The sequence below is a fragment of the Saccostrea cucullata genome, unplaced genomic scaffold (genome assembly GCF_032062105.1).
Source record: "Saccostrea cucullata isolate Sc308-1 unplaced genomic scaffold, CSIRO_AGI_Scuc_v1 ctg3470, whole genome shotgun sequence".
In the NCBI taxonomy this organism is placed as follows: domain Eukaryota; kingdom Metazoa; phylum Mollusca; class Bivalvia; order Ostreida; family Ostreidae; genus Saccostrea; species Saccostrea cuccullata.
In genome coordinates, this window is record NW_026934268.1 from 72672 (window position 1) to 92675 (window position 20004).

Sequence of the window (20004 nt, forward strand, 5' to 3'; positions counted from 1 at the left end):
TAAAAATGAGCTCCGGTTTGAGACGGCGAAATTTCCAGTTTTCGAAATGGCGCTGGTTCTGACGTTTTCATGGCACATAAAATATCAAAATCGTTAAAAAGCCTGGAAAACGTCAACATTTTCGGAGAACACTTTCGAGACCTTTTAACTCATACTATCACCCTCCGAAATTGTACACAAGGTTGAAAAAAATCGCATTTGAAAATCTCAAACCAATAAACTAAATATACAGTGTATTCCAATGAATTCGACTTGTTTGAATAGATTCTTTGTGTCTGTCGTCGTTCCAATCGTATTGTTATATTTTATGCTTGGATTAGATTTTAACAATAGAATAGAAGATAAAAGGTATGCATGTAAGAAAAAGTGTTTAAAAATCTGCTTACAAGCCACGACAGGTCATAGAAATGTGGAAACAATCTCAGGTAATGTAGATTCAAGTATCACGATTTGAACCTCCTTCCCCTTATATTATGACCACATTTGTCTCCCGCTTTCACTGAAAGTTGGTGATATTATTTTCGGTCAGTCTGTCTGTCCCGCCGAATGTCCAACTGTTTATATATTTTTCTTTATTATTTCATTTCATTGCGATATATCGAGAAGCTTTCGAGTTTTTGCAATCAAGTTTTATACCATAACTCCCTATGGCCCCTCCCGCTTTTCTTAAAGTGTCCCCTTCGCCCCTCTAGTTCCCCATGTTCTTTTTTCCTCAAGCAGGGGACACAAATTCACTGAATTTTCTTGTATATTAAAAATCTTCAAAAATGTTTCGATTTTATCTATACAAAGAGTTAAGGTGAGTGATGTGGCCCATTGGCCTCTTGTTTCTTATATACGTACATGTACAGTATGTAAATTTTAAAATTCTTTCATGAACCTATCCATATCTTAGGGATTATGATTTTTAAAATTTGAATATGCTCTATATATGTATGAAGCTTTCATCTAATTTTCAAAATTTTCAAAATTTCCGGCCCAGTATTTCTTAAGAAGACTTCTTTTAAACTCGTCATCAAAGATATTAATTATCTCCCCAAAATAAATAAAAAAGCGTGGACCTTTGAACAAAGTTTAATTCCAATTACCCAATGATAATTTTTATCATGTTTGGTTGAAATAAACAAAATGTTTTACGAAAAAGTCGAAAATGTTTTTAGTTCACAGAAGCCGGACAAAGAAAACTAAGAAAAAAAAACCTACTTTGGGGTTCAGATCAGGTGAGCAAAACATAAAGAATATCATGTATAAGAGTTGATTTCTGTACAACTTATGCCAGCCTTAGGTCTTATAACATTTCAGATTGTTATACACTTTCTGAAGGATCTTCAACGACCATAGGTTGCTCTTCGAGTCAATACATCGCCTTCTCGGGGACTTGGTCTTGTGATTCCTGTTCTGGTAGCGCGTCTGTGACCTCTAGAATGAACTCTCAGTGTGGGTACGGCACCTCCTGTACGATACAAGCCAGCAACACCTGGCTTGGTGGAGACCCGTGCTCAGGGTGTGGTAAAACACTGATCTATTACTACAGCTGCTCATGTAAGTACTTACTAAATGTAGTTAGATTGGATACATGTATATATATTGTTTTTCGTCCTATTTCAGAATTTTTCATTATGATAGAGACGTCACCATATACCGGTAAAGGACTACAAATTAAGACCTAGCACTGACATTCATAAAGCAGTGAGGGTTCTTTATCGTACCAACGCTTCTGTGATACGGGTCCTCGGCACTGCGACTTTCAGTTGTTACTTACATGTATTTTTATCGCGACAGTAATTCTACCACAAGACCTTTAAAGGTACTTGGACACAGATTTGAAGTTAATATTTTCTCATTTTTTCTGTATAATATCACGAATTATATATTTTAATAGCATTTCACACAAAAATTAATTAAAAATCTTATTTCATTTAAAAGTTATTAAAACTTTAATTTTTTTGGCGGGTTTGATTGACACATCCTTGCACTTTCACAAATTTTAACTTTATTCTTAATCCTTACGAAAAGTGGCAATTTTGATGTGTTTTAATGAGAAATATTAAAACTTTTGTCAAGAAAAATAATTTTGTTTAGAGTAGAAATGTTAGATAGCAAAACACTTTCACAAGTATCGTCATTCCGAACTAAGAGATGCGTGCAGAGTTTAGCAAATCGAGCACACTCGTGTTATGTACACAGTTTTGTAAACAGGGCTCGAGTTCTGTTATTGTTTATATTTAGAATTCACCGAGTGCGTTCAATCGTCACAGTCTGCTTACCACAACTGCACGGACTGACAATATATTGTGTGTTTGTTTTGCTATCGAACTTGTCTACTCTGAATTTTCTGGATTATAGTATTAATATTTTTCATTTATACAAAACGAGATTGCCACTTTTCCTAAGGATTAAGAATAAAATTAAATTTGTGAGAGTGCAACGATATGTCAATCAAACCCGCCGAAAAATTTGAAATTTCAATATCTTTTAAACGAAATAAGATTTTTAATTAGTTTTTGTGTGAAATGCTATTAAAATATATAAGTCGTAATATTATAGAGAAAATAAGAACTTCAAATCTGTGTCCAAGTACCTTTAATTTCGATAACGGAGCGAGTACTTCAACATAAAGGACAACCTTTAAATATGTAAATCAAAATATTACAAAAGTGAAAGCAAAACAAACGATCAAAATTATAAACGAGGCAGACATTTTCAGAATGTTTTATATAGAATTTTGAATTTCTACTTTTAGTTTCTTTGCATTCGATGCAGTGCCCTCGGCAATCTATCATAAAGCCAAATGCCGACTGACGTTTTTTTAACATATTGTTAGGCATTTAATTAAACACTGAATTTTCTATCGATTTTTCCGTTTTTACGATCATGAGGATGAGCACATGGCGGGTGTGACCTGTCGACAGGGAATACTTACTCCGCCCTGGCACCTGATCCCTCTACAAGTCACTTGCTCTGCTCAGAGTTTATATTGTTTCAATGGTTTTTGAGCCTGATTCGTGGTGATTGTCTCGATATTTCTTTTAATGACAACGTTTTTTGTCATACCTTTCACGAAAAGCAGTGTTTGAAATCATTCGCACGAGTTTTGTAAATGTTTCCCCGTGTGTTCCATTTGCTGACATTGACTACTGATGCAACCCTTCAATCAACGGGTTAATATTGATACCTGTGATATGAGGTGAGCGGTCTGTGTGGGTGAAACAGCATCTGCACCGTACATATTTTTTACATAAAGGTCGGGGGGCTGTAGATTTTTTTGAAAACTGTATAAAAATCCTTGGTCTCTGGACGAAGTCGAAATGAGATAAAACTGGTGTAAATAAGATGTGGATACTTAGAAATTCTAAGGATTTTTTGGACAATTTGAAATCACAAAAGTTTACGAAAATCAACAGCTTAAAAATTTACGACTTGTCTAAAGTCGACATCTAAAGGATGCGTGAGTTTCTGATTGACAATGTCTATGTGGTGTTTGGAGGCCAGGTCTTCCAACAGTCTATTGAAATTCCCGTGGGTACCAATTGCGCCCCGTTATTAGCAGACCTATTTTAATCTTCATGTGAATCAGAATTTGTGCAAAATTTTATGCATGAAAAGAAGACATTTAGATGTATCGACGACGTATTGTCAATTAACTAATTTCCATCCTGATGTTGATACTATATTTCCCGGTGAGCATGAGAAATAAGATACCACAGACTCTAAAATATCTTTTTCATATTTAGATTCCAATGGGTACCAATTGCACTCCGTTATTAGCAGACCTTTTTTTATACTCATATGAAGCAAAATTTGTGCAAAATCTAATGCGTGAAAAGAAGAAAACACTTTTTGTGGTCCTCAACTTGACATTTAGATATATCGACGACGTATTGTCAATTAACAATGGACAATTTTATTCCTACGTCGATACGATATATCCTGATGAGTTAGAAATAAAAGATACCACAGAGTCGGACACATCTATTTCATACTTGTATATTTTACTTGAAAAAGGCGTTAATGCTAATCTAACAACCAAGCTATATTATAAACGTGATGACTTTAACTTTTCTATCGTCAACTCCCCTTACTTATGCAGCAACATACCTTCATCACCCGCAAATGGAGTCTAAATATCTCAATTGGTTTGATACACAAGAGCATGCTCTACGTATGAACAATTTCTAAAACGAAGCAAATTATTAACAAGTAAATTGATGAAACAAGAATATCAACAATCTCGTTTAAAGTCATCATTTCGTAAATTTTATGGTCGCTACAATGACCTTGTCAGCAAATACAATTTATCATTGAGGCGAATGCTGACTGACGTTTTTCATACTTATTGTTAGTCCATTTTTATACACTGAATTTTTCCGTTATTTCCCGATCATGACAAGGAGCACACGGCGGGTGTGACAGGTCAGCAGGGGGTGCTCACCTCTCCTTGGCACCTGATCCCACCTCTGATGTTTCGGAGGTCCGTGTTTCCTCTGCTCCAATTTTGTATTGTTTTATGGACTTTGACATTTAATACTGTTCGTTATCTCCATATCCTTGTCACTTGAAAAAAGGCGTAAGAAGTAATCTAACAACCAAGCTGTATGATAAATATAATGACTAACTTTTCAATCGTGAACTTCCCTTACTAATGCAGCTATATGCATTCATCAACTGCATACAGAGTTTATATATCTCAGTTGATTCGAAACGCAAGAGCATGCTCTACGTATGAACAATTTTTAAAACGAGGTTAATTATTGACAAACAGGTTGATGAAACAAGAATATCAGAGCAGCCTTGTTCAAAGTCATCATTTCGTAAGTTCAATGGTCAATCAATCAACTTGTCAGCAAATACAATTTATCATTGAGTCAAATGCTAACTGATGTTCTTTATACTTCTTGTAAGTCCATTATTTCTACACTGAAATAACGACGAATTTTCCGTTATTTCCCGATCATGACAAGGAGCACACGGCGAATGTGGCCGATTGGCAGGGGGTGTTCACTCCTCCATGGCAACTGATCCCACCTCTGATTTTGTTTAAATCCGTGTTTGCTCTGCTTCTGTTTTGTATTGTTTTGTTGATTTTTGATATTGAATACTGTTCTTCATCTCCAAGTTTCATTAAAGCAATATCTCCGGCGTCGGTGTTAGCGTCAGTGTCCCGGTTAAAGTTTATAGGAGCAGGTGAATACCCAAGTAACTGTAAGTCATACCTTGACCAAATGCCATGAATGGACACTGTCACACTTGCTTCGGCTGGTGGATCTGTAACCTAGATTTCCAGTTGAGCGACTAGATAAAAGTTTTAAGGGAGCAGGTGTATTCCCAAGTAACTAGAAGTCCTACTTGATCAACACTTGCATGGGTGATGGGATTTAATCTAACCCACAGCTTAAGATTCAATTTCCTTTCTCTAAACCACTCAAGAGCAATCCAGGGCAATAAAGGCGGTCTACCGAAAGCTACATATCTGAGGAATATTGAACAAACTATTTTATTCGCTATCACAGGAAACCTTGAGCTGGGCACAAGGTTCTAAGCTCAGACTTACCCAATGAAAAGGTACATGTACATACCTTATATATATATTCTGTGATTTAGGATAATTAATTCCATGTGGAAAACGGTTAGTGCCAGGTAGAAAAATATATCTGGATATCTGGCTGCCGCCAAATACATACTAGAAGTTTGAGGCCGCTAGATAATTATCTGTATATGACAAAATATGTTGGTAAAATATGTATCTGGTAAAAATCGGAGATCATTTGACGTAAATCAGTCCATGGTTAGCAGCAAAGTTCATGGGTAGCAGGTCACAACCCCTTAGCAAGGGAAGATGCTGATCGTTCAGTCTATTTTCCATCCATAATTTTGATACACTTTTCAACTGTTTTCAATTTGACCTTAGCTTTTGCACCAAAATGCCGGGGCTTCTATAATTCTTTTTCTCTATACACTAGTACCTAAAAAGAGACCTTTCTAATCTAAAGGTGTACATTGACTTTTTACCTCATGATAAAAAACCATGAAACTTCAACTTGGTATTTAGTTTTGCAACAGAATAGATTACACCATTTTTAAAAAGTTTAATATGCAGACAAGACCTTCAGGCAATAACAATATTCCATAGATACATGGACTTGCACCCAAACTAGAAAGATGCAAAGGACCAATATTTTCTGAATTTGCTTATTTATGATATTCATAGCAATTTGGGGGAATTGGCAGTCATGGTCGTCATGTCCAGCTGATTGCATTTCACAAAACTTACAGAGGACCAGACAGTGTCTAAGGCCTTTAGGGAGCTGCTGGGGGACTACTCCTACACAAACCATACCTTGCCTCCTGGACGGCTGCGCATGTGAGCATAAATTTACATTTCAGCAATAATCAGTTATGCCACCTATCCCACAGGAACCTCTGACCCTGATCCTATGGCCACAAATTTCACAATTTTGGAAGGGAGCGAATTTCAAAGCATTACATCATTTCAGTATATAATTAGTACTTAGGACAATATATTTAAATCATCAGCATAATATCTTGGAACAGAGGAAAAGATTTTCAAAGAATTCATGCAGTTATACTCTAATCATTAAAGCAGCACCCTAAAAGCTTACACCAGAACCCCTGACCCAGAGGCAATAGAATTCACAATTTTGAAAGAGGCATCCTTACTTATATAGTAACTATGAACATAACTCATTGGTTAATACCCAGGAACAGGGGAGAAGAATATCAAACAATTTATGCATTTTCACTATATAATTATTCGAGCCCTGTCCAAACAACAGAATCCCTGACCCAGGGCCATGAAATCCGTTATTTTTCTTATTATAACTATGTACATAGTTCATCTCTTCAATACCCAGGAGCAGGGGAAAATATTTTCAAAGAATCGATGCAATTTCACAATATACAAAGTGTAATTATAAGAGTCCAACCTAACACTAGATCCTCTGGCCCAGGGTTAGTGAAAATCACAAGTTAAAAGCAAACATCTTTCCTTATTAAAACTATGAAACATTGTTCATGGGTTTGAGACCCAGGAACAGAGGAGAAGAATATCAAACAATGCATTTTCATTGTATAATCATTAGAGCCTAGTCCTAGCACCAGAATCCCTGACCCAGGGGTCATGAAAATCACAATTTCGGAGGAGGCGTCCTAAATATGAACAGAGTTTATTTGCTTAATACTAGTATCCAAGAGCAAATAAGGAAATTTAAAACAATTTATTCATTTTTACAATTTAATCATTACAGAGCCTCGCCCTAATATAAATCATAATTTTGAAATGAGGCATCCTTCCTCGTCATAAATATGTACATAGTTCGATCATTGCTTTAACTACCATATTATGCAGAGAAAAACTTCAAACAATTTATGCATTTTCAGTACATAAACATTAGAGCCCCGTCCTTACACTAGAATCCATAACCCAGGGGCCATGGGTATTACAATTTCGGAATCAATGCTGATTACAATCATGCAAACAGTTTTGGTACTTGATGTCTAGGAGCAAAGAAGGAGATATGCAGAGAAAATTTCAAACAATTCATGCATTTTCAGTACATAAAATTAGAGCCCCGTCCTTGCATTAGAACCCATAACCCAGGGCCCATGGGTATCACAATTTCGGGCTTTATGCTTATTACAATCATGCAAATAGTTTTGGTACTTGATGTCCAGGAGCAAAGAAGAAGATTTTTCAAAGATTACAATTATTGTGATGGTTTATTTAAGACCCACAGGCCCCTGGGGAGGGGAGGGGCAGAAACCATGATATTCACAATTTTTATTTCCCTTAACCACTGTTCACCCATATATCCTCTTTGCCAAATTGGAGAAAAGTGATTCAGTGGTTTCAGAGAAGATTAAAAAATCATAGCAAATCTTAAACTGTTAACACGTACGACGAAATATATAAAAAAAAACTTGCAGAAGTTGTTCTATCATACTGAAATCACAGAAGCGGAAATTGCAAAATAAAATCCATATTAAATGAATCTAAGCTTTTAATGAAAGAATATTTACAATGAATTACAAATTGAAAATGAATGTTAGAATGCTTTTTCTCTGATTATTTTAAGACCTTCACATTTTTACCATTCCTGTTTAATAGCATCCACAGAAATCAGCAAAACTACACCAGACGACCAAACTTACGTTAGTTTGACGTCCAACTGTTTGGTAGCCATGGGGAGGACATATCTGAAATTCAGAGCAAGAGCAAACAATGACATACACATTGCCATCGGTACTGCCGATTGTGATAACTGTGGTTCACATTATGAAATCATTTTTGGGGGATGGGCAAATACCAAATCTGTCATCAGGTATGGTATAGATGGTACAGAATGTGACTCGCACACGCTGAATATTCTGGACCAAACCTTCTTTGATGAGTTTTGGATTTCATGGTCCGGAGATATCCGTGCGGGCAACGGTAAGACAGTCGGCAGTTATATGATCTTGAGCTGTACGCCGTCCTCTCCCTTCGGAGCCAATTATATTTTGATCAAGACAGGATGGGGTTCAGGCGGCGAATGGAGATTTCCAGACGGTTTGTAATATGATAATATATACTGCTTCAGCATGTTCAGTGATTTTTTCTTATTTTTCTAGTAGTTGTGTGAAACGTATATGAAAATATGATCATGCTGGATATATATGTATTTTGCACTTGTATCAAATTCCCTTTCAATGCTTTCAGATGTTTCTTGCATACAGGGGAAAAACGGTAATGTTGACATCACTGCTGACAAGACTGGCTGCTATGAAAACAGCACATACGCATGTGCGTCCGGATACAAACAAACTGCAGGAAACACTCAACGTACTTGTGGGTTTGGACAGATTTGGTCTGGATACCCATTGGTTTGTTCAGGTACATGTAAAAGTCAAACCAATACCGTTTGATTCCTTCTCATATAAATTTAATACAAAATGTTTCAGATACAGGTCTTAAGAATATTTTCAAATCTCTTTTAGTTTCAACTTGCACAATCGACATTTTATTCATCATAGAGGCTTCCTCACACACCTCCTCCATTTACTCAGCATTAGTATCGGCCATTGGCGATTTGGCGGGAATGCTGAAAATTTCAACGAGTGATATACAAGTTGGGGTTATAACCTATGACGATACAGTGGACCAGAATATTAAGTTTAACTCTCATTCTTATGCATCTTCGCTGGACAGTGCTATTACGTCATTAACAATATCAAATGCTTCTTCCTCTGTGGACCTGGCCGAAGCTTTACGTGTCGGATTTTACGAGTTCTTTACATTGGCAAATGGAAACAGATTTGAAGCTTACAGACATTTTGTTCTTATCTCTAAAACACATTCTCCAAACGGTTTAGTTGTGGCAAATGCTATTCAACAAATCTCAAAGAATCAAGTTTTTACAATTGGTAAAAATTACAGCTTATAATTTAATGCGAATCTGAAGCTAGGATGATGATAAATATTTACAAATAATGAATACCAATACCTATATCAGACTGGGTATTCTACCAAATTTCACGTGTTGGCTTACATGTAATACAGTAACCAGTTGTTCATTAATAATTCCCATGTGGTATGATTAGATTTATTTGCCCTTTTTTGAATACAAATCCCGACGGTTCAATAAGTAATCACGGAAGAACTTTAGTGTACTAGAAGCAGTTGAAATTTAATTACAAACATTCAGAAAAAATATAAAAACGAATGGCAAATCTAAAACTTTTTGTCTAAAAATGATTAAAATGTCAATAATTATTTCAGCTTGTGTTACATGTATTATTGTTCATTTATTGTCAAAGACGAGATAGAGATAGCGTGGTTAATTACGACTAATTATGGTCCTGTCCTGCTCTGTCCCAACCATTTATAATAATTGCCCTTTGGCTATGTAGATCTTAGAAAGCGTAGATTACCCAATTAGTATGAGGCACTTTTACAATCGAGAGTTTTAAATCAACTTTAATCTCCTAGATTTTTTTCCCGATTCCCGAGCGTCGTGAATAATGCGTAAGAAGTATACTCATGGTAACATTTTACCCACTTTAGGAGCGGATATAAGATTTTAAATGGACGCAATGCACAGAATGTCTTGAATAATGCGTAAGCAGTACTCACGGTAGCATTTTACTTAGTTTATGGGCGGATATAAAATTTTAATTTGAAACAAAAAATGTGACCACTTGTTCGCGGAAATAAATCGTCGCGGATTAGTTCTCTAGCGGTCAGTCGCGAATAAAAAATGACGCGTATAATAATTGGTTTACAGTATTTTGTACACATGTATACATATCATGTAAATAAAATAGGGTGTTCATCTTTTGTTGCAGATTTTAACCTATTTGTGTCTAATTCACTCATTTATTTTATTGAGCAACTAGTTATGTTCCCCAAACGAAGTTGGGGAACATATTGTTTTTACTCTGTTTCTTATTATTATTATTATTATTTTTCTTCTTCCTGGGAAAATCTTTTCCGCGAATGATCTTGTAAACTACACATTTGATTAAGGTGAAACCTTTTTAGGGTCACTAGGCATGTTATGTAGATTTGCGGAACGAAGGTCATTTTGCGCGCACGTGCTTGCAAGAGCGTGCACGTGCAACACGTGATATGACCAATTTAATGAATATAGCCGTAACTTTTTCAATTTTTGATGAAATGCTTTAAAACTCAAAATATAAGGGTATATAAGTAGAAAAGACAAGATGACATAGTCAAAATAGCAAGATATCACGCGCATGCACGTGCACTTCGCTCTGATTGGCTGAAACTAAAGTCTCAATATCTTTCTTGTTTTTTGACAAAATCCTTTGAAATTTTGAACATAGTCATAAATTACGGAGATCTTTAGCATGATATATAAGAATTATCCTGAAAGCATGTGCATTCACGTGTGCTTGCAAGAGCGCGCACGTGCAACACCAGAAATGTCCAATATAATTGATATAGACGTATCTATTTATATTTTTGATGAAATGTTTTGAAACTCATAATATAAGGATATATTAGAAGCATAGTCAAGAGGACATGGTCAAATTAGCAAGATCTCACGTGCATGCACGTGAGCTTCGCTCTGATTGGCTGAAACTAAAGTATCAATATCTTTCTTGTTTTTCGACAAAATCCTTTGAAATTTTGAACATGGTTATACATTATAAAGATCTACAGCATGGTATATAAGAATTATCACGAAAAGCATGCGCATGCACGTGTGCTGCAATCTGATTGGCTGAAACTTTAAATGTCCATAACTTTCTTAGTTTTCAACGAAACGGGATACAATTTAAACTATAAATAGGTATAAAAGATTCCTACATTATTGTACTATCAAAATGAATGCACGAACAGGCATTCATGCAAGTGCACGCGCGAAATACGCAAAATGGCCAATATTTTTTAAAAAACAGTAAAATGTATATTGTAAAGAATTTTTTTTATATATTCTTACGATATATAGATATACTATTGTTTAGACATCATCATCATACCATATTCATCTTGCATGTGCATGCACGTGCTTGCGCGTACAATGCGTAAAGAACATATAGTTGATATCTTTGCAGCTTTTATAATTCTTTGATGAAAAACTTCGATACTGATCATATTTTTAAAAATGTCTTACAGGAATTTGGCACAAAAAGGGATTTGGGGAGCGTTTGGGGAACATCTGTAACGGTCCCCGTTACAATTAGCACTAGTTTTTAAAATATTTTAGACTCTTTGGAAGAAGCTTTTAATTTTAGCTAAATAATTCGGTTTTTTAAAACTATGTTGCAGGAGAACAGTAGCAAAATTAATATTCTCTGGCATAGGAAAAGGGTCAATGTACCTAAACAAATTATAAAAGGTTTTAAAACCTGTTGTGTTCATATGCTTTTTATAACAGTTCTTTACAGTTTTTGATAATTTTTTCCAAGTATTATTCAACTTGCACTTCATCTAATTGTAAACATTTTAGTATAGCTAGTTCTTTTTTCCAATAAATAATGTGATATATTATGGCACGCCAAATTCACAAAAATGAGCTAAACATAGTTTCACAGTCGATAAACTAGGTTTATCGGTTATAAACTATAATTTACGGACTGTAAACTATAGTTAACAACATTAATCTATATTTTACATCCGTAAACCATAGTTAACGTGATAATCTATGTTTCACAACCGTAAACTATACTTAACACTGAAAACAATCATTTGCGATTGCAAAACATAGATTATCTGATAAATACAGTTTCACGATTTGTAAACTATAGTTTACAAACCGTTAACTATAATTAACGATCTGATAAATATAGTTTCACGATTTATGAAACTATGATTAACAACTCTTAACTATAGTTTACGATTGTAAACTATAGTTTACAAACGTGAATCTATGTTTATCAACAAAATCTATTGTTAACGCTTATTACAGACAGATAAACTTAGATTATCATTCGTAAACTATAGTTAACAACCGTTAAATATAGTTTTACAGATGAAAACTATACTTAACGAATCGTTAACTATACTTAACGAATCGTTAATATATAGTTTACGGTTTGTAAACTATAGTTTACAGTCGATAAACCTAGTTTATCAAATGTGAAACTAGGTTTATCTCATTTTTGTGAATTTGGCGTGCCATAATATATATCATCAAAAACCTTTATGATATTCCGATTTCAAATAATAACACTCTCGTCTATAAGGTATACAGTGTATATAACTCATTTTTAAAATGCAAACACCTTTAAATATAATCATCCGTGTCTCTGATATTTTAGAATATTCCCAAAGAAGGTACGGTTTGGTCATTAGTGTTCTTTAAAATTTAATTTTCTTAAAAAGTTATAAAATTGGCTTTAGCATAAGTTGAGTAAGTGAACATGACAAATTATTAAAGAGTATGACATAATGGAGGGCCATTCTGGGAATAAGACGTCATTAATTTGGTACATTTCTAAGCTTTATTCAGAAAATCCTCAGGGTGACTCATTTCTGTACTTAATTTCCTTTAGAAAATTTTGTTTACAGCTGTCACCCACTTCAATTTTTGGATATACTGTGTATTTAAAAATCTTCGTCGGCGATAGATGCACTGTATATTTTTTGAAAGAAAATTCTATTGAAAATTTATGTCTTTTGCAACTTTAAAAGAAACTATGGGAAAATGCACATGTCTTTGATGTCACACTAAGCATTTAGAGGTCATATTTGAAAAAAAAAGATTTTTAAATGCATGGAATTTCAATATTTCAGAATTAAAGGATAAATTTGAATTTCTTACATTACTTCTGAATTACGAAAATACAACAGTTGATGAGAATTGTTTTGAAACTCTACTCTGTTCTTATTAAACCCATCGCAATTACAGGCATTAATCCTTCCTCAACTTTGATCACCGAACTTAAGGCGATTGCTGGAGATGACAGCAGATACTGGCAAGTGAGCTCCCCTTCAGATCTATATCCGAAATTCAATGATATTCTACAGAAAATCGCTGTTTGTCCAACAACACCTCTCCCCGATCCCGTCACAGTAGGTATGTACAAATATCATAAGAATGTATGACTTACATAATTAGATTATTAAACTAATTAATGATATCTTTCCGTCCGCCAAGAACGGGTCCTTAATTATATTACACATGTTCATTTTCGGCTATTTATATGTTTGCTTGTGAAAGGTACAGTTGTGAAGTGGGTCAAGTTTTTTTTTCTAGAGGCACGGGGTAAGAAGTTACACATGTAATACATCGCGGGTTTGATTTCTACTGCGGTACTTGGCGACAGTTTCCTCGAATGAGATCTTTTTAAATCGAGCTAAACATAAAGTGAAAAAAGGCAAAAGTTGTAAATAAAATATATAGAGATAACAAACAGTATTCAAGCTCAAAAGACCATAAAACAAAACAAAATTGGAGCAGAGCATACATGAACCTACAAACATCAGAGAGGGATCAGGTGTCATGCAGGAGTGAGCATCCTCTGCCGACCGGTCACATCCACCGTGTTGTCCTTGTAATGGTTGGGAAATAACGGGAAAATCAGGTCGTCAATTCAGTGCACAAATAATGGCCTTACAATTAATAGGAAAAACGTTTGTCAGGATTTCACTCAATGATAAATTGTATTCGCTACAAGGTCATCGTATATATCATAGAACTTACGAAATGATGACTTTAAACGAGACTGTTGATACTCTTGTTTCAATAACTTGTTTGTCAATAACTAACCTCGTGTTAGAAATTGTACTTACGTATATACGTACGAATAAGTAAGGGTAGTTGACGATTGAAATATAAATTAACTGAATAAAATTAATTCTCATCACCTTGAACAGTTAACGAAAACATCAACATAAGGTTTCAATACATTTTTCTAAAATATAGAAGTGATGCAATAAATAAGAAAATTATCCTTTCTGTATCATAGGAATTCCATTCGCCCAGAATATACAAATCACATTTCTCATCTGAACTCCTAAATGGTTATTGTGACATTATGAGCTTGTGTATTTCTCTGTATTTTATAAAAAAAGTTGCAGAATACATCAATTTTCAGTGGAATTTTTTTTCAGATAATATATAGAGCACATGCATCTAAAAAAAAAGTGGTTGACAACTGTAGGTACTGTTTTTGAAAGGAAGTAACCCTGAAATGAGTCATTTTTGGCTTTTTTAAGTTAATGAAGTCATATTTCCGGAATGGTCCTCCTTCGTGTTATTTTCTTTCATGGTTTATCAAATTTATAAACTAGATTAAAATTTAATCCAATTTCATAACTGCTTAAAACATTGAATTTTGAAAGCACAAACTTTTCCTTTCACTTAAAGAGATTGCAGGGAAATAAAAGAAAGCATCTCCATATGTTTCACTGTAATTATCTATAACAGATACAAATTCAAAACCAATTTTTACTGGACTGATAGTGTTTAGGTTTTATTTAAATACGTTAAAGTTGTCTTGTATAATGTTGTTTTTGTGTGTGTGTGTGTGTGCAAATTTTCAAACGGCAAAGTTGCTTCCATTTATACAATGCCCACAATCCATTTTCATATCTTTTTCAGGCTGCAAACTGGACATTGCATTTATAATTGAACGCTATAACATGCGTTTTTCAAAAACGTTTTTGGCTGGATTAATGGAGGATATTCCAATATCTTCTGATGGGGTAAGAGTGGGGTTTGTCACATATGATTCCGTGGCATCAAAAGAGTTTGGGCTTATGACTTATACAACCTCTGAATCTGCAAGGGGAGCAATCGAAAATGTGCCTGTCAGAACTAGCTCTGATCTCTTTGTATACCAAGGATTAATTACAGCTCGGGACAGCGTGTTTACTGCCCTTGATGATCGTGAGGATGCCAATAACCATTACGTTTTTGTTGTGGGACCATTTTACAGTGAAACAGCTGCTGTGTCGCGCGAAATCAGGGCCAGTGGGAATAATTTTGTGTTTGCAGCTCGTAAGTTTCTACAAACTATGAAGTTTGTGGACAATAAATAGAATTATTAAAATAATAAGTGATTACTAAAAGTTTTATTATTGCAGATATCGGTTCATCTTTTCAATCCGAATACAAGGAATCTGTTGATTCTTGTGGTAACTACACAAGATATACAAATGCCGATTCATATGATAACCTGATGACCATCAGACAACAGTTTATAGAGAAAATCACTTCATGTGAAGCAAGCATTGGAAGAACTCAAGGTATTCCTGTTTTACATTCAAATTTTCATAAATCTGTAATAAAATCACAGAAGCGTATCAGTGATACGTAATACTTAGTATATTTTCTTTAAAGGGGCATAGACACAGTTTCAGCTTAAAAAAATTCAATTTTCTTTTTTCTACTTTGAAAAATATTTAACGAAGGTCTTTCTAATGAAAATCAAAAATTTGAACTTCAGTCGTCGAGATACACGACAGGTTTAGAGCTCCAAACCTTTGTTATGTCAACAGGGTCCGTGTCATGTTTTGTTTACATAGATTAATAGACTTATATATGTTCGTTCAAAGCAAATAATTTCAATAAATAAGTTAATTCTAAATACAATAAGACAGTTTCTAGTGATTTGCTGAATTTCATTTTGTTATAAATACGATATTTTCTATACGTAAACAAAAACAAGACACGAGCCTTGTTTACATTCTGAAGAACTTTCAGTTCTGTAACTCATTTGTTAATCAATAAATGATATTCAAATTTTTGCTGATCATTAAATGATGCCTTAGTTAGGAATTGTAAGCATTAAAATTGGTTTTAAAAATTCAGTTGAAACTGTGTCCATGTCCCTTTAAAGAAGGTAATTGCAAGTTGGTATTTCAAACTTAAAAGTATGATATTCTAAATTTAATATTGGCTTTCAAAATTAAATGATGTTATTTCAAAATTTAATCTTGGCTTTTCTAACTTTAAAATAGGTTATTCAAAATTTCCCGCAGCTGTTTTTCATTATTTTGAACTTTTATGAACTTTATAAATACAAAATAAATACACAGAAATAGATTGATGAGTATTTGTGTCATTTGTTTTCTCTGACCTTCCCTATGACCTTGCATATAAATTATAATTTTAAACCCTTAATTGCCTCCGTTAATCTTAATGTTACATACTAGTAAGTATCAGAAAAAAACTTCATACAAATCGTGAATGACAGGATTTCATCTAGACCTATTCAATAGATTTGTCACATATTTTGCTTAATATGTGAGAATAACTTTAAAGAAAAAAAAACGTTATTAGCTGTTTGAAATACAGGATGAATCAACAGTATATACATGTCACATGCTACTAATACAAACAATAATTCTTCATTTCACCTTAATTTAATATTTTGCTTTCTTTCATTGTAATTACAAGTATATATGTAAAACGGCAGTACGTTTCCATGTACAAAGTATATGAATATACTAGTAACACAAAAAGGTGCATAAGATTTAAATTATAATTTGTGAAAGTGCAAGGTTTTGTCAATCAAACCTGTCCAGAAATTTGCAGTTTCAATAACTTCGGGATGAAAAAAGAGATTTATTATATCTTAGTTTGAAATACTATTGCAATATATAAGTCGTGATATTATACAGAAAATTTGAGAAAATATTAACTTCAAATAGATGTCTTTGCGCATTTAAGCCATACGAAGAACTAAAAATCAAGATTAGAGTTGAAAAGATTAAAATTAGATTTTTCAACTTTAAGGTGAAAAAGCAAACTTTACAATGGTCATGTTTTTAAAATGCACATGGGAAAAATACACATGATGAGACATGTATATGAAATATTTTGTTGAGCATCCCCTGCCGACCGGTCACACCCTGCCGTGGGTCCTTGTCATGATTCGGAAATAACGGGAAAATCCGTCGTCAATTCAGTGTTAATAATGGACTTACAATTAGTATGAAAACGTCAGTCAGCATTTGACTCAATGATAAACTGTATTTTCTGACAAGGTCATTGTATCGACAATAGAACAAAATGATAACTTTAAACTGACTGCTAATTCTTGTTTCATCAGCATCTTTGTCATTAATTTTCCTTGTTTTAGAAATTGCTCATACGTAAGGGAGTCTCTTGCGTATCGAATCAACTGAGATATATACGCTCCGTATGCAGGTGATGAAGGTATATTGCTGCATAAGTAAAGAAAGTTGACGATTGAAAATTTTAAAGTCATCACGTTTATCATAGAGCATGGTTGTTCGATTACCATTAACGTCTTTTTCAAGTAAAATATCCAAATATGAAACAGACATGTCAGACTCTGTGGTATCTTTTATCTCAAGCTCACCAGGATATATCGTATCGACATACGAATGGAAATTACTATTGTAAATTGATAATACGTCGTCGATATATCAAAATGTTGAGTTAAAGGCCACAGCAAGTGTTTTCTTCTTTTCAGGCATAATATTTTGCACAATTTCTGCTTCACAAGAAAACAGAAATAGGTCTGCTAATAATGGGACGCAATTGGTACGTCATTGTACCCATAATTTAAAACTACTTTTTTAATAACATGTGGTTTAATTATTTTTCAGATTGCAAAATCGACGTAGCTTTCATAATTGATGATACAGACACAATCAGCGCTTCTATGTTCCAGGAAATGAAAACCTTCATTGTCAGTCTTGTCAACAAAATGGTTATTGGCGACAATGCGATAAAAGTAGGGGTTGTGACGTATGGTGACGGAGCCGCAACCGCTTTTCCGCTGAAGCAGTATTCAACTGCTTCAGACCTGATGAGTGCTACCAAAAACATTGCCCAAAGAAACCCGGCCTATAGTAGAACTCAGCGCTGTGTAGAGAAGGCCATTACATACACACAACAGGACTTCTTTACCACGGGGAATGGAGATCGTGCTGACGCAACGAACTATTTTGTCGTACTTACGTACGGGGGAACTTGTGGATCCAATTTTACAGAATATATATCAGTATTACAGTGCAATACCTCGATCGATATTTTTGTATTTGGTAATATTTTTTTTAAAAAATTTTCTCCTTGTTTGTGAAAACCTTCATTTAATCACTTCACTGTAAATTTTTCTCAGGACTAGTACATTTTTCCGGGAAATCCATTTATGTATCTAAATATTTTCCTTGTCAATTTGCTAGAAAAAATAAGAACAGATTTTTAATATTTTGTGTAACTCATGTTATTTCCTATCTTTACTTTTCTAGGCATAATGTTTTTTAGGTGTTAATATTACTTCCATTGACGACGCAGACTATCAGGGAGCCGTCAGCCAAGGAAGATACAAGAAGGCTACCAGTTTCATCGCCCATCAATGTGACAGTACCGTGTTCACCACCATCACTCAATGTCAAGGACCGACCTCTACCCCTACCACTTGTACAACCGCTACTTCCACCACAGATTTATCAACTACAGTTAATACTGTTGCTAATACAGATATAACTACCGATTCATCTACTACCCATGCTGGTACTACTACAAATACCTTTTCTAATTGTTCTAGCTTCCACAATTATTTATCATATGACATGATTCCTAAGAAAATTTAATTTCGTAGGTATTTAAAAAAAAACTGCTCTGGAAGGTCTTTTTCTTAAAATTTAGTATGTTATGTGTAAAGTTTTTAAAATATATATAAGAAAATAAAAACAGAATACATGAAGTATTTTTTCCCCTTCTCCTCTTCAAAATCTAAACTCATGATCATATGTAATTGAATCCATAAAATACATAGCAACTTATGCACCGTTGACGTGAAATGTTTCTTAATATAAAACCAATCTTTTTATAACAGAGGAGATAAAGAATGTCTGTCTAATTTGAGAATTGAATTCAAAGTTCTAAAAAACCCCACACACATTAAATTACATAATTGCTGAAAAATTCATAAACATTAAGTCTTTACTTACTTCTTTTTATGCCAAAAACATTCATTTTCTAAATGCATGGTGTATTTGGATCGGAAATTTCATTAAGAATTACAGTAAAAGTATCCCATAAAAATCGATTTTTTAATCTGTGATGTTTATCCAAAACAAATGTAAAATAAATAAATCAAGGAATTATAATTCATTATTATTTTCTTTTATTTGAACAGCTAATAGCACGTTTGACGAGAAGAAACGTGGGTCTGTTGTGAATTGGACAATTATCATCATCGTCATCCAAATCATAGTTCTGGTTCTAGGAACCGCAATATTTGCATTTTTGTGTAAAAGATGCAATAAAGGTAAATTAGTGCCTTTAATTTACTTTATTTAGAATGTAAGGTAAAAAGTTGAGTGCCTGCATTCATTGAATTCTCAACCCAAAGACACTGATCAACTTTTTTTTAAATATCATTATATGACCAAACAATAGACATACATTAAAATGGTAACAATACTTTGGCGAATTCATTGCTAACTCACTTGAGTCGAAGGGTCAGTATACATGTAAAGATCAAATCTGTTCGCTCTTTTCCTCGACGTAAACAGTTTTGACATTTTCAGCTACTTCACTAGAAGCACTCCACAAA

At 34.0% G+C, this 20004-nt stretch overlaps 1 protein-coding gene across 1 annotated transcript; it reads left to right on the top strand.

The window, feature by feature from the left end:
* The first annotated feature begins 1150 nt into the window (after positions 1–1150).
* LOC134240363 (collagen alpha-3(VI) chain-like) lies at positions 1151–19785 on the top strand. The gene is made up of 12 exons (XM_062722455.1): positions 1151–1220; positions 1303–1542; positions 6209–6361; positions 8126–8566; positions 8717–8890; positions 8995–9420; positions 13374–13541; positions 15069–15467; positions 15554–15715; positions 18047–18484; positions 18708–18956; positions 19585–19785. Exons 1-12 carry the CDS (start codon positions 1151–1153, stop codon positions 19746–19748), a joined length of 3084 nt encoding a protein of 1027 aa, XP_062578439.1. The 3' UTR covers positions 19749–19785.
* Positions 19786–20004: the final 219 nt, after the last annotated feature.